General features: G+C 34.6%; 2 protein-coding genes across 2 annotated transcripts in view; both read left to right on the forward strand.

The window, feature by feature from the left end:
• The window catches only part of LOC106137146 (dual specificity tyrosine-phosphorylation-regulated kinase 2), a 131910-nt gene that overhangs the window by 74664 nt on the left and 42151 nt on the right, over window positions 1–15095 (forward strand). The gene's annotated exons all lie outside the window — the stretch shown is intronic.
• LOC132903388 (uncharacterized) lies at window positions 3531–6877 on the forward strand. The gene is made up of 2 exons (XM_060951651.1): window positions 3531–4019; window positions 4371–6877. Exon 2 carries the CDS (start codon window positions 4378–4380, stop codon window positions 6808–6810), a length of 2433 nt encoding a protein of 810 aa, XP_060807634.1. The 5' UTR covers window positions 3531–4019; window positions 4371–4377; the 3' UTR covers window positions 6811–6877.

A 15095-nucleotide genomic window follows, 5' to 3' on the forward strand; every position in this document is an offset into this window, starting at 1 on the left:
AAAATAATAATAAACTAAGTTTTTAAATGAAAATAATGAAGTTAATTAAATTATGGATTTACGAACATCCCCCTTTTTTATTTCGAAAAGACCATTAAAGGAATCTATCAACGCGTAGCTACGTAATTTTTATCACTTGGCAACCCTCGTGTTTGAGGAACCTGGCTACACAAAGGGACGCCATATTTAGACGTTAAGCGTGCGTCGGTCCAACCTTCGCGGAACCGCTAAAATTTATCGTTAGAATCTGATTTAGTACCAACTAATTTGAATAATAATACATAATTTAAATTTAAGAACGAAACGTGATATTTTATGTTAAACTTACGTAAAACGAATAAGATAATGTTATAGGTTCTAACATAAAATCATAAGGAATGTCCTTACAAGGTAGAGTAAGGAACATCCGTTATAGTCGAGAGCGTATAAAAAGAAGAATAAAGGAAGCCAGAGAAAACGGTAAGGATGTATATGAACGAACATTCATACATACTTGTAAAACAAAAAAAAATTACTCGTTCCGGAAAAAGTTGAGTAAAACGACTATATAGGCAAGCGGACCCCTGAGCAAGAGCTAGTAACTAATAAATGAAGCAGATTACGAACGTGACTGTTTGTGTGTGTGTTGCACTAGTACAGTTCAACATGATTCATGCCGTTTTCTTGTAGGTTTGCAAAACTACAAATCATAATAAAATGGTAAAAGCACGACGACGCCGCAGAATTTCTAGGTACAGTCTACAGGAAAAATATTAAGGAATGCTGGTCAAATATTGTTCATAAAAATATAGTAAAGGTATCACAATCACAATTTCAACTTCTTACGGTTTTCATTTGCTTATTGATTTGTTTATTGATAGAAAATGAAGAAAGTTTCTTAGAAACCTTTAGATTAACAAACAGCTACTTTTATTCTTCTTTAGCCATTTTCTACCGCTAGGGTGTAGGGCTCCTTCAGTTTCTTCTGAAAGTTCTTCAAATTTAATCATTAAAAAGCTGTTAAACATGCCCATCGAGTGTTTTGACTATTTGCTTCGTCTACCCTAAGACGTGTTTATTAACATTATTATTTTCATCAAAATTTCCTCTTACATAAAATTAAAAACTACTCGTCGTAGTACGAATGTGTTTTCAGTTCTTTGCATAACATTTCATTAAACACATGCAAAGTATATATATACAGTAGTACATGCTTTAAATTAAACACTGTTCAGTTTATCGATAAAAACAATAGTGTCGTTTATGAATACTATCGATAGTGCATTGATAGTGATAAAAACGTATCCGTGCACGTTTGCTTCTGCCACGCGTGTATTATGCATCATGCATCTTATCACATAAATAAGCCTTTCAAGTCGTTAATTACCCTGGACCATTTTTAAGTGCATTAAACTAATAAAGAGTGACCCATTTAGATGTGTAATCAAAAGCAATTGATAAACGTATAATTGAAGGTTTGACTGTACCTGTATTTATTTCAAACAAAAATAGATTTTTAACTTACCGTATGTGTATAAATTTCTTTTAATAAATCAATTAATTACTCAATAACAGCAAAACATCCCCAATGATTAAAAATGTTGGTCGCTATAAATGAATCTACATTACTCCGACAATACTGGCATTATTTCTACAGAAATAATTGCTACACTAGTGATGGGAAAATATATCGAGAGGGGGTCATTAAAAAGTTATTGTTAAGGAAGAGACGTGCAGCAGTTAGTCGGTATTTTCTATTATTGTGTTCTTTCGTTAAATATGAGTGTGTTGCATTTAACAAAGCGTGACTAAGGGCCTACATGTAACTGGTAAGCCGAGGCTGAGGGCATATATGTATCTATTAAACTATTGTGGACTTTCAAGACTCAAATATTATTTAAACTTAATAAACTGTATATAGAATACACTTTTTTTTTACCTTCGACGCATGCAGTTTGAACAAACAAATTATGTACTTATACTCGTCCTGCTTTCAGAAATATTTAAGTGGTAATTTTTACTTACACATTTTGTCAAATAAGTTTTGTCCAATTTATGAACAAAACAAAACTATTAACAGAACCAACCAAAAAATTTATTCAACGCAAAGTTATTCAATATGAATGCTTGAACAATATAAATAACCATTAAAATAAATGCGTGAATTAGAGCCAATAACCGATAAGTGCTTTTTTTATTATTTAGGCATGCATTACGTTCCCACGGGAGAAGGGAACGTTGTAACGGGTGGGGGTTCAGCTACCCAGTAACCACCCAACAAAATCTGATGCTACAAAATTTATCACCATTGTACTTTAATTTACTGAACTCGGGACGTGCGCGCGCATTGGTGTTACGGAATAATTAAAATTGGCAGTTTATTATTTGTTATACATCGTTGAGCTTTTTGTGGTGACTGAACTATCATTACGATTTTATTTTTTTTTCCAATTATAAACTGCTTTTGATTTTTTTTATTCTGTTTATCTCCCCTTTCTTGTTTGATGCATGCAGTTTAAAAAATTTGATAAATTGTCACGACATTCAACTATCTTTTCAAAAGTAACTTTATAAAGTAATCTTAACTTCATACTTACATCTATCTTTAAATTTAACTGAGCGAACTCCAGCTACCGGAAACATTTACTTTTCAACCGAGCAATAATATTTAACCACAACCCATCTCATTTAACACCAGCGGCTGTAACAGGACAATAAGGACCGCCACAATAGCGTATGTAAGTACATCCAGGCTGAAACGGACAAAGCCTGGAGGCGTGCCAAGTGACCACACGTTGTGTAAGACGTCATCGTACGATGTATTGTGACCACAGAAATGTTGAATAATTTAGATTTATGTCATTGTGTTTGATCATATATATGTATATATATATCACGCCTCTTTCTCGGGTTGGCAAGCATTACATACATACATACATATGGTCACGTCTATGTCCCTTGCGGGGTAGATAGAGCCAACAGTCTTGAAAAGACTGAATGGCCACGTTCAGCTATTCGGCTCAATGATAGAATTGAGATTCAAATTGGCAAGCCTTGACTGTAGTTTTACACTTAGCACGATCCTTGCATATTTTATTTGCGTCATCGTCATTTTTCAATCTTTTCATGACAGATCGGTTAAAGGTAATATGGACCTAGCCTTTCGTCGAGGCGTGATTTGATCAAACGGTGATAAAATATGAAGAAAATATGTGATTGGAGATGTCTTTTCGTTTGTTTTTTGTAAATATACACTTATCAAATGTTGCAACAGTAAATACACTTAATAAAGTTAACTATTAAGTTTTTATCATACATCAAATAAAATTCGAACAGACTCTTATATCCTTTTCTATTTGTCTTCACGTCATATGGAATTTAAAGTATCTAAGTGCACGGTCCAGAAGCAAATAGCTTAGTCTGGCAGTTATATACTGCCCTGCTAAGCGCAAAAGCGGTATCTCAAAAAAAATCGTAAAATTGATTTTTATGCCATCGGATAGCTTTAAAAAATACGCATCTACTGGACTAAGCCATTTAGCAATATCTTGTTCAAAACGTATGAAAAAACCTTAAGAAAGATTTTTCTATCTCAGTTTTACCATATATCACTAAGGGTGTTAGAGGTATATTAATATTACGTAGGCAACCAGCCGCAAATTTAAATATCGCTAAAATTCTTAAATAAATACACAACTTTTGCTTAGCCGATAAGCGGTAAGTAGGATGAGTAAAATCAGTAATGAGTTACCGCTATAATGCTTAGTATTTTAATGCTTGCATAATACGCAAACTGTTTTGAATTAGTGAGATACGGTTGCAATAGCAAAATTAAATTAGCCCTTATGGTTTTACTGGATAAGATCGAATTTCTAATACATTTTACAGTGATTTATCCCTGCCCTTGGCAAATTCGTTCGCAAATTCGTGTCATAACTTGTTTGTTTTTGTTGTGAAGAGGTCATGATATTTGTGCAAAATTGAGAAAAAAACTGTAAATTAAGGTGCTTAATGGGGTCACTTCATACATTGACATTCAGGTAAGTCCTATTAAATATTATTTTAGCATTTTGTAACCATAATCATTGCAAAATTAGAAATTTTGTGTTAAACTTTCTTGCGGTTGGCGTGCGCGCCCTCGTACGCATTCGTACTTAGCAAAATTGACCTTGATCTACCAGAACATAAAGTAAATTATTTTTAATCATATTTTCCCAGCCATACGGTTATTGTTGTTCCGATGATAATAAGTTGATTTGCACTTTACATTACGTAAGTGCAATATTTTAATTTATTTCCCAAATATATAATTTGTATTATGTTTGTTAAAGATAACTAAACGTTTTTGATGAATAAAATAATTCAGTTATACTTATTAAATATTGTTACAGATAAACCATGTCGCAAAGAAATACGAAAATGATGATGCTTTTAGCACAAAAAAATAAGGCGTTGAGGGAAAAGTTTAAGGAATCCAAACAATTACAACGTAATATTAAAACGATCGATCCCGACTTTTTTCCTACTAGTGATTCAGATGATGATCCCGCATTTTCAAGATTCAACAGTGCTGATCAATTACTAGCTCCGATTCTTCCTTCCTCAAATGGTTTCGACTTTGAAGATTCACATTTTTTATCGGGTCCGTGTACATCAAACGTTGATTATTTCGCTATGCATCAGGATGATCAAAACACAGAAATCGGGAATAACAACAAATCCCCTAACTCGTTGATCACATTGACAACTGTGCCAATTATTGAACATAATGATTTAAGTGACATATCATCGCCAGGCTTTTGTTTTAATACACACAACATACACAATGTTTTTAATTGCGGTAATCCAGAACCTTTGATCACAGATACTATTGAAGATCAACAAAGATCCTGTATTTTTCAAGATGATACAGAAAAAATATTGATAACTGCTTCCGATAATACTATTTGCACTTCTGAATCTCTTAGGAATAATTCAAATGTGATAAGTGTTCAATACGAAAAATCTGTTGAGAATTCATCTCAAGGACACGAAGTGACACCAAATGATAATCTTAGGGACACCGAGAATCTGACACAAAACGAGATAGCTGATGGAAATACACATAATCTTACAACTTATACTAAGGCCGGTACAATTAGGAAAAGAAAAAAACACGACCAACCTCTCAAAGTCAGAAATGAAGTGAAAAAAAGTGAGATTAGAGAGAAACATAACGTTAAACCACCCTGTCCTGCTTCATGCAAAAAGCAGTGTATCCAAAATATATCGGAAGAGCAGCGAAAAATTATAAATGAGAGCTTCTGGAGTTTGAATGACAAAGAGAGGAAGGCTTATATGCTGCATCACACCTCAGCTAAATCTGTGAAACAAAGAACAGTAACAAGATTTGAATCAGAGGAGTACAGAAAAAAAGTAAGCTACAGTTATTCACTTAAGGACGTGCTCGGTACAAAGTATGGAGTATGTAAAACCTTCTTTTTGACAACTTTGGGCTACAAATCATCTAATGACAAACCTTTACATACGGCTTTGGCCAATTCTAACGACACGGTTGCACCACCAGTAGACAAAAGACTGGGAGCTACTCCTCACAATAAAATTGAATCTACTCCTATTAAGGAACATATAATGAGCTTTGAGCCGAGTATATCTCATTACAGGCGTGAACACGCTCCCAATCGCTTATACTTACCCAGTGATTTGACAATCAGTGCGATGCATAAAGACTTTTTAGAAAAAAATCCGTCTTGCAAAGTATCTTACGATAAATATCGAGAAGTAGTCGCAGAATTAAATATTTCTTTTGTAAAGCTTGGCCACGAAGAGTGTGAGGACTGTGAAGAGTTCCGTTTACACGATGATACACATACCAAAGAAAACCTTAAAGAAGACTGTCTAGGTTGCACGAAGTGGAAAAGTCATAACAAACGGGCATACATGTCCAGAGAGCAGTATAAATTAGACAGTGAGCTAAATGAAACTGATACTGTTGTATATTCTGCTGATTTACAAAAAGTTATCATGCTGCCCAGGATAGACATGTTCAAAACTGCTATTTTTACTCATAGGATAGTGGTTTACAACGAAAGTTTCGTGCCAACTGGTCAAGGCCGAAAAGATTTGAGTGTTTTTCCTGTACTATGGTATGAAGGGTTGTTTGGACGTTCCAAAGCCGAAATTATAAGTGCATACTATCAATTTTTTATTTTTCATCGGGATAAAAAAAATATCATACTATGGGTTGATAATTGTTCCTCCCAGAACAAAAACTGGACGTTTTTTTCTTTCTTAATTTATATTATAAATTCTAAGGATATCAACGCCGACAAGATTGTCATCAAATATTTTGAATCCGGCCACACCTTTATGTCAGCTGATAGTTTCCATCATAGGGTAGAGCTGTCCATAAAACGCATGAAAAACAAAATTTATGATTTCGCAGATTTTTCTCAGGCAGTTAGCACTGCAGGAAAAAATGTAAAACTTAAAGAGATGAACATGCAAGACTTTTATGACTGGGATGATTATACCACACAATATGCACTGTCTCGAATTAAACCGCGTCCATATGTCAGCGAAATGGTTGAAGTTGAAGTTAAAAGAGGCAGTTTTGATATCACCTACAAAACAGGATTCGATCAAAATGCAATTACTGCTAGCATTATAGGAAAAAAAATTTTAAAAAGTCATGTCTTGCCTCCACCAAAAAAGAAAACTGCTCCGGAAGGAATTTCAAGAAACAAAAAAGAAAATATTTTGAAATCTTTTCAAAATATAATACCACAAAATAGAATGTCCTTTTGGAGAGAACTCCCTACTTTTGACTAATAAAATTCCTTCCAAAAACCGTTTGTTTTTAAATATTTTTTTATGTAATTTCAAATTTTAATAATAAAAAAACGTTATATATATACTTTAATTGTTTTTTTTTTTCAAATAATACATATTTTATTCGATAGAAAATACATTCCTTTTTGTATACACACATGTTTGAGAAGAGCTAACGAAAAAGCGGTATCTCAATTTTAATTCTATAGTTTACTAAGCGGTGTAACCGTATCTCATGAATAAAGTACATTATTATACATTTTTGATAATTTAACTAATGTGATAACAAATACACCCTATATAATATATAAATAATATTTAACAAATAAAAAAAACTATACATAAAGTATATATATAACTATTTTTACATAACTTCAATTATCTCAAAACTCGCTTTCTTTGAGTTACCGCTTTTGCGCTTAGTTGGGCAGTATAGTAGTCTAGACTAGACTGGACTTCAATAGATGATTTTGCTCAGTAAGTACCGGCAAGTTAATGCAAGTCGAGTGTGTATTTGAGTTAAACTGTATTGCTGTACAGACGATGTCTCACCTTTTGTTTCGTTCTAATTGTACATATAATAACGTCTATATCTTTGCATGGAAGACAGAGCCAACAATCTTAAGACTGGAAGGACACGTTCCGCTGTATGGCTTAATGATGGAATTGACAGCTACCCCATCGCCTACTTGAAGAATAACAAGTTTATAAGCCTTTCCCTTAGTCGCATTTTACGACATCCATGGGACAATATCGAGTGGTCCTATTCTAAGGCAAGTGCCGGGGACCTCACTGCACACGTATTTAGCGAAATAATAAGCTATTAACGACTCGAAAGAAGTATATATTTTGAGGATTAGGGTCGTAGAAGTGGAAAGAAGTAATATCTGCCTACTCCTCCGGGACCGAGATGTGACAAGACTAGTACACGTAAGTGGTCCCCGTATCTTTTACTCTGTCTACCTTAGGGATTAAGACATGTTGTAGGTAGTATGTGTGGAACATGTAGCATTTTTTTTGCCTATTTCCTATCGTATAACAGATTGATACCTTGACAATGTAGGCGATTGTTATCGTTAAACGTGATGCCATTGTGCTGTATAGACATCCAGCCCTCAAGGTCGAAAAGGGTCACGCTAAGTCTACTCCGTAGTTTTATTAGTTCCAGTGGTGATTCATTTTTATGTTTATCATGGATTTTATGTGTAAGAAACTTCGTAAGAAAGAAAAATATATTTGTCTACTGGTATTTTTTTCTGGCGTGGATATTGATAGTAGATTACCTATATACTCTTAATTCGTTCACATAATGTTATTAGTTTGTAATCTCAGTACGCAAAGCCTTATGATTCCCGACATTTTATAATAAGACCACTTTCTTTTCCATGGATGTCGTAAAAGGCAGCTAGGAGAAGGGCTTGGGATTCTTCTTATAAGCGATGGGCTGGCAACCTGTCACCTTCCAGTCTTTTCAAGACTGTTGGCTCTGTCTACCCCGCAAGGGATGTAGGCGTGTTTTATATATGTATGAATGCAAAGCCTGCGGTACCTATTGCCCGATAAAATTAGTATTTTGACTTTTCTGAATGTGTTATGTCCCATTCGAGAACTGTGTGTTTTATAATCTTTACCTACACTTTACATGCTTAGTTTAGATTAGTACATAACCTGTTAAATGCAGCCAGAAAATATGAAAAAATGACTTTCAGATCTTTTAAGGCGTGTTGAACTTACATACTCTCCGATATCTGTTACAAAAAGTAATAATTTTTAATTACGACTGACGGTGCTGCAGATTTGTATGTATGTTAATGCAATATTTACGACTCATTCCATCGCATGGTCGGTTTATGAGCTCTTTCGTAAATCCCAAAAAACGCCACACCATTAAAACATCATAAAAATATGATTTGTTTGTTTAATCTTCTCGTTCTAAATGTTTCATCCTTATTGGATTAAACGCTTTTTACACGCCATGAGAGTGTCGGTGGTCAAACGGTTACGATGTCCGGCTGAAATGCGCAACTAATGTGTGTGGTTCAACAGGTTCAAATCCAGCCTCGACCATGTACCAATGATTCTTTTCTAAGTTATGTACATTAGGTTGAGCGCTAACCAAACCTCTTACGGTGAGGGATAACATCGTAAGGAAACCTGCACATATGTATGTGTAACCATTATCCAAAATGAGCCCTTCTGTATAAAATTGCGGAGAACAGATGGGAGTCGCTTTGTGTAAAAACGTGACTTACCCTATAAAGAATCATGAAGTCGTAAAGTACCCCGGACTCCACTCCAGAGGTGAGGATGTAACCGAACTAACGCTAGGAGGAAGAAGAAGCCTTAAATTTAAACCCAAGTTTCCTTCAGTACTTACGTATTTATAGGACCTTTTACTCGGCACCGTTATCCGATCGGTATCGCAGATTTATGGCTAACATTTTTAATTAAACCCATATCTCGTTCCCCGTGAGGATGTCTTGCGTTCATCGGTATTGAGATTAGACTACAATAGTCGAGTGTTTGAGCGAGTGGGCGAGTGGTTATGGTGTTCGTTTCATAGACGTACCTACCCGTGCCAAAACACCAAAGTTTGAATCGCGCTGTGCCATAACTCTTTATGAGTAACGTACATTAGATAAAATAAAATCTAAACTTAGTATGAACACCCACTAATTCGGTTCCCTGTTTGTGTTTGTGAAGGTTTTGTATGATTGATTATGTACAAGTACTAAATGTATTTTATACCTTTACCCATCCATAGCCCTTACCAAATTCTTTATCCATAGAATAATTTACAATTTACATGTGTGAAATGACCTTCTAGTTAGGTACGTATTTTACGGTAACGTTCAAGAACTCGTAACTATACATTGCAACAGACAACTCGGCCAATGAGAACTTTGTCTGATCGTGATTAATATTTCATAACTTGATGCGATTCTAACGAGTGTTAAACAGCCATAAACTAACCACAGGCTGAATACATTCTATGAGATTAACACAATAAAATGCCAAAGATACGACTCTCATAAAGTTCTATGCCCAATAATTGTATAGCAAGTTGTATAAAGTGCATCTTAAATTTAATTTTATTGCTCGTACTTAATAAACAGAAATTATTATGGCCTCACATTAATGGCTGAGAAAACATTGATAGCGAACAAAAGATCAATAATTTCGCAGAACCTCTATTTAATGAAGTTTTTGACTAATTTATACACTATTAAATTGTCTTTCAACGTCCATCAATACGAGGTGAGGAGGAGGAAAAAGAGGAACTATTTCCGTGGAATAAATTTAAGCAATACTGTTCGCAGGTGAAACTGCGCGGGAAAGCTAGTCCTACTACTATTATAACGGCCAAAGTTTGTATGGATGTTTGTTACTCTTTCACGCAAAAACTACTGAACCGATTACCATGAAATTTGGTATGTAGGTAGCTGAAGACCCAGAATAACACATAGGCTACTTTTTATCCCAGAGTTCCCGCGGGATTGATAGGGTTTCCATGCGGACGAAGTCGCGGGCGGCCTCTAGTCATATATAAATGAATCCGCGACCCCCTAAATTGGCAGTGAGGATATTCGGAACACGGCTCTCGGTTTGACTGACTGATTGCGTTTATGATTGACAGGCCAATTACGTGTTGCGATTAACAAAAAGATTAATCGGTGTATTCTTTTGTTCACAGGTATGTCGGCGAAAAACGCAATGGCGGAGAAGATTTGGAAAGTTATAGTAAGATTTACGTAATTTTGAGGTAAAACGTAAGTATTGCTTTGGTATGCAGAAGCAATTCTATTTGTGATTGTTAAATTCTGGTGACAGATAGGGATAACTTTCTAATTAGAAGATCGACTAGCAACTTGATACTTGACGAATAACTGAGAATATTTCCGAAAAACGATGTTTTATACGTAAACAAAACAAATTTAAAATCTCATCTGATCAAAAATATTTTTATAACAATCATTAACCCCCTAATTTGTAATTTTTTAACTTAATTATTCTTTGGAAAGGAGAAATTTGAACATAAATTTACATATTAATTTGAAAAAAATGTATGACTAATGACAACGAAAACGGAGAGGCGTTCACTAACACGTGCTTTCCAAATTAATAATTAATTGCTATAATAAAATTATTTGAACACAATGTTTAATTTAAATTCACGCCTGTTCAGCCCATGTTTTCAACAATATCGCGGCCAAATTTCACCAAGTTGAGAACGACGTCACATTGCCATATCAGCCTGAGGTCATGTTATAAAATGTTATTTTTTTTATAACCGCTGTTAAAATAAATATTCATCCGTTTTGGTCAAATTATATATTTCTATCCCGTTTCGGTATAATGACGCGCTCACGGCACGAATTTGTGGAAATTACATGAGAAATTTGGTTTCAAATGACAATACATATCTTCGAGGGAATTTTGAGGTTTTGAAACTGACAAAAGATTTCGCCATCAACACCTATAGCCCCTGTTTTTATCGACCTGAGGCCTGTCAACCCCTTTGGGAAAATGACACAATTTATATACAGTAAATTGCACAAGTAGGTACATAATTTTGCATGTGAAATGAATGAGTCGATTTGAAAACGAAATGACAGGTTATAATTAAAGTTTTTTAGCATTTTTATCCTTACGTAGTTGTTGGTGGCTATTTAAAGAAAGAAGTCATTGTTTTTAACTAAACAATTGGCTGACTTTCTCTCTCTCTCTCTCTCTCTATCTTTTAATTATGCTAAAGTTTAAATATATAAATAAACGGGAACGAAAAGAGGTATTGACAATACGAAGTCAACTATTAAAAAGATCCGGTAAGTACCATCGACAATAACGGCCAAATCAACGTCTATCAACCAATCAAGACCATCACGACTCAACTATAAGGTCCCACTTCTTGCTATTATGAAGCACAATAGTTGTTTAGATAAGACTTTGTAACGTTGCCATCGCAGTGTCAATATTTTCGTGATCGTGATCTCATAATGGATTGGTGACCTGTGTCAACGTCCCCCCCCATTTAGTTTTCCATCTACTGATGTTTTGTTATTTGTTTACCTGTGGGGGGTTCAGTGTCAAGTATACTGAAAGTTGTGTTCAGTTTGATCGTACAGGAGATTGAAGGATTGAAAGCTGGACGTGACCTTTCAGTCTTTTCAAGACTGTTGGTTCTGTCTAACCAGCAAGAGATATAGACATGATTATATATATATATATATTTATTGAAGGCTTGAATCTGTGGATAATATTTTACCTGGTCATTTTATACTTTTTCATCGGGATCCTAAAAGCGGGCATTTCCTGGCGAAGTAATAACGGTCATTAAAATACAAAGAAATTAAATATTGTACAGAAGAATTCGTTCATCACTATTTTTTAACTCGTTAATATAAAATCTCGCTTGTGACTAGTGATAGGAAAATTAAATGTAAAAAATACAACACATCCACATCAACATAACAACCTTTTTTTAAAGTGGTAAAAAGCAGCAGCACATTTTATTGTTAAATTAGCTTTAACAGACTTTTTCTGAGACGAGAGAGCTTTAACAGACGACTTGGGACCGAAATTAAAGATATCTGTCTGCAATGTCAATATTTTATGTCACAAACCTTCACATTAATTAGGCAGTTCTTAAAATTCGCTTAATATTAAAGGTGCAATTAAGACGTAAAAGCCGATACTGTAATACAATGCATTCGTTGCATTGTTAATTGTGCGCAAAAGCATTCCTTGACCTTTTGTAACAGCGGCGATTATGTCCGACATTGTCTAAAGGCGAGCTACTGAAACAGAGAGTCTACATTTTAATATTCTCTATCTATCTTAGATTTTGTATCAATTCAGTCGTCTCCAAATACTTACTACACAATATCTAAAATTCTTCTTTTAAGATATGGGCTAGCAACCTGTCACTATAAAAATCTCAATGCCATCATAAGCTGAACGTAGCCTTCCAGTCTTTTGAGACTCTAATCCTCGATCAAACTGGTTTTTGTAGAGAAAGTCCATGTACCTACGTTATTCACGATAACACATAATAAAAATAACATCTTAATATTTTTTATCGTTCTTATTCCATATCGGTGTGTTAATATTTTGTTTATCCGCTAATTAATAACAATTAGATTAGCATATTAAACCCGTTATCTGACCATTCAACTTCGATTCCATGTCCTCCTTTTTTGCAGAATTGTGTTAGCCAGATTTTTTTTTCTTTTACAAACATACGTAATAATATCATGCATTTATCTCATTTAGGAAAAACAGTACTTTCGAAAGTACTCGAATACTAAGTCCATCTAAATGGGTTAATGATGTTTTTAATGCTATTATTAATTTGGGCAATAATGCATACGGCTAAAATTGACACTTTTCGACCACGATACATGGAAAACCAAAAGTAATCTTTAAAACAATGAACTCACAACAAGTAATACAAGTTTTCGTTCTTTTTCCTAAACCTTCTTTTAAATATATCTCGGTACAGTGACGAAACTCAAATTCGTGTACCCCGCATTAATTACAAGAGAAAGTCTCTTAAAAAACTAAATAACGCCCAGTAGCCGGTCGTGATCGGGCAGTAAAATTAACCGTGTCTTAAAGAGCGTATTGACCAACATAATTAATTGATTTTTTAATTTGTTTGGATCTCGTTGCCAGCGGGTTTAATCGGGTCAGATTGTGACGCCGGTTGACCACAAAAACTTTGAATATAATAATATATGATTACCGATAATATCGTACGGCTAGGTAGATAGATGGATAGCCAACGGGAGTTTAAAAAATAAATTAAGTATATGCAAAACTTCTTATTACTATACAGTAATAAGTAGTTTTGTAGTAATCAGTAGTACTACTTATTACCATATAGTAAACTACTTATTATAATAAGTAGTTTTAAGTAGATGCAAAACTACTTGTTAGTTGCGCCCTCCGCTGCTACGCTTCGGACCCTGGGTCCACGGAAAATCAAAATTCGGATATTCTTATAAAGACGAGCTTGCATGGAAAGATTGATGAATGTGGATGAGGCAAAAAATGTATACTACGAAAGTGGCAAGTGAAAGATGTCGTTTATGCCTACCGGGCAACAGGTACGAGTATTACTTAATACGTATGTATGTATCTTGACTGCATTTTTTTTTAATCTTACCATTGTCGTCACGTCACGTCTGTTGATAATTTGTGTATGTAAATAAGTGCATCTTCCTTTTCAAAATAAACATACCACAACCGACAGCGAGATAATTCATCATACTTTCTAATAATAAATCTGAACTGGACTAACCTAACTAATAAGATCACGGTGAGGTAAAACATTGTGAGGAAACCTGCATATTCTGGTGACTGGATGTGTGTAACCATAATCGGAAAAGGGGCAGCCATTGCAAAGGTTCCGGAGGTCGGACAGGAGCTGCTTCGTTTAAAATCCTAATTCCAGGGCTAGTAGCCCTCTCCACAGAGATGAGGACACAGACATGACTAACGCCAGGGAGATGATGGTTGACTAATAAAACTTTCTCGCCCTTGATATTGATAATAAAAGAAATAATAGCTTTACATTTATACGAGTATACTTTGAAACAATTTAATCTTACATGAGCGAAAGAAGTGTAGGGATCGTGGCAAGTGGAAAGACGTAATCTCTGCCTATCCCACCAAGAAAAAAGGCGTGATTTGAATAGTGAATAGGTATGTACTAGTGTTGCCCTTGTATTCGTCCGCCTTATATTTTAACTTATTATGTTATTCCAATGTCTTAGCTTTATTTCTTAAAAGTTTAAAGAAAATCCGTTTAGTAGTTTTTGCGTGAAAGAGTAACAAAAACAAAGTCTTACAAACTCGCTTTTTTATATTAGAAAGATAGTATGTATGTATAGTATACATTGTTTTCAGTCCACGTCTTCCTATATTTCAATGCCATGGGATTGTATATTAACACATTTCTTAACCCCACGATTAGGCTGGAACACACCGAACGTGTAGCTTATTCAAATTTCACCGCGTTCTCGTGTTCCCACGGGCACCAGGAACGGCACCACAAAATGTTGGAGCATAGAAACTAAATACATATGTACTTGTTTAACAATATATGTATGAGATTTCTTTGTTTTTCTGTACTTTTGCTTTAGGTCAGATACCTATGAGAAGAGACAAAAACAAATGTGTTTTGTGGCACTATTTTACCATATTTATCATTTTATTGTTAATTTATTGATTTGTTTTCGCTGAAATTGGAATATATTTTTATTTTCATATCCGTATCCAAA

The sequence above is a fragment of the Amyelois transitella genome, chromosome 25 (assembly GCF_032362555.1).
Source record: "Amyelois transitella isolate CPQ chromosome 25, ilAmyTran1.1, whole genome shotgun sequence".
NCBI lineage: Eukaryota > Metazoa > Arthropoda > Insecta > Lepidoptera > Pyralidae > Amyelois > Amyelois transitella.

Coding starts and splice junctions, on each gene's coding strand:
- LOC132903388 (XM_060951651.1), top strand. CDS start 4,378: ATGTCGCAAAGAAATACGAAAATGATGATGCTTTTAGCACAAAAAAAT.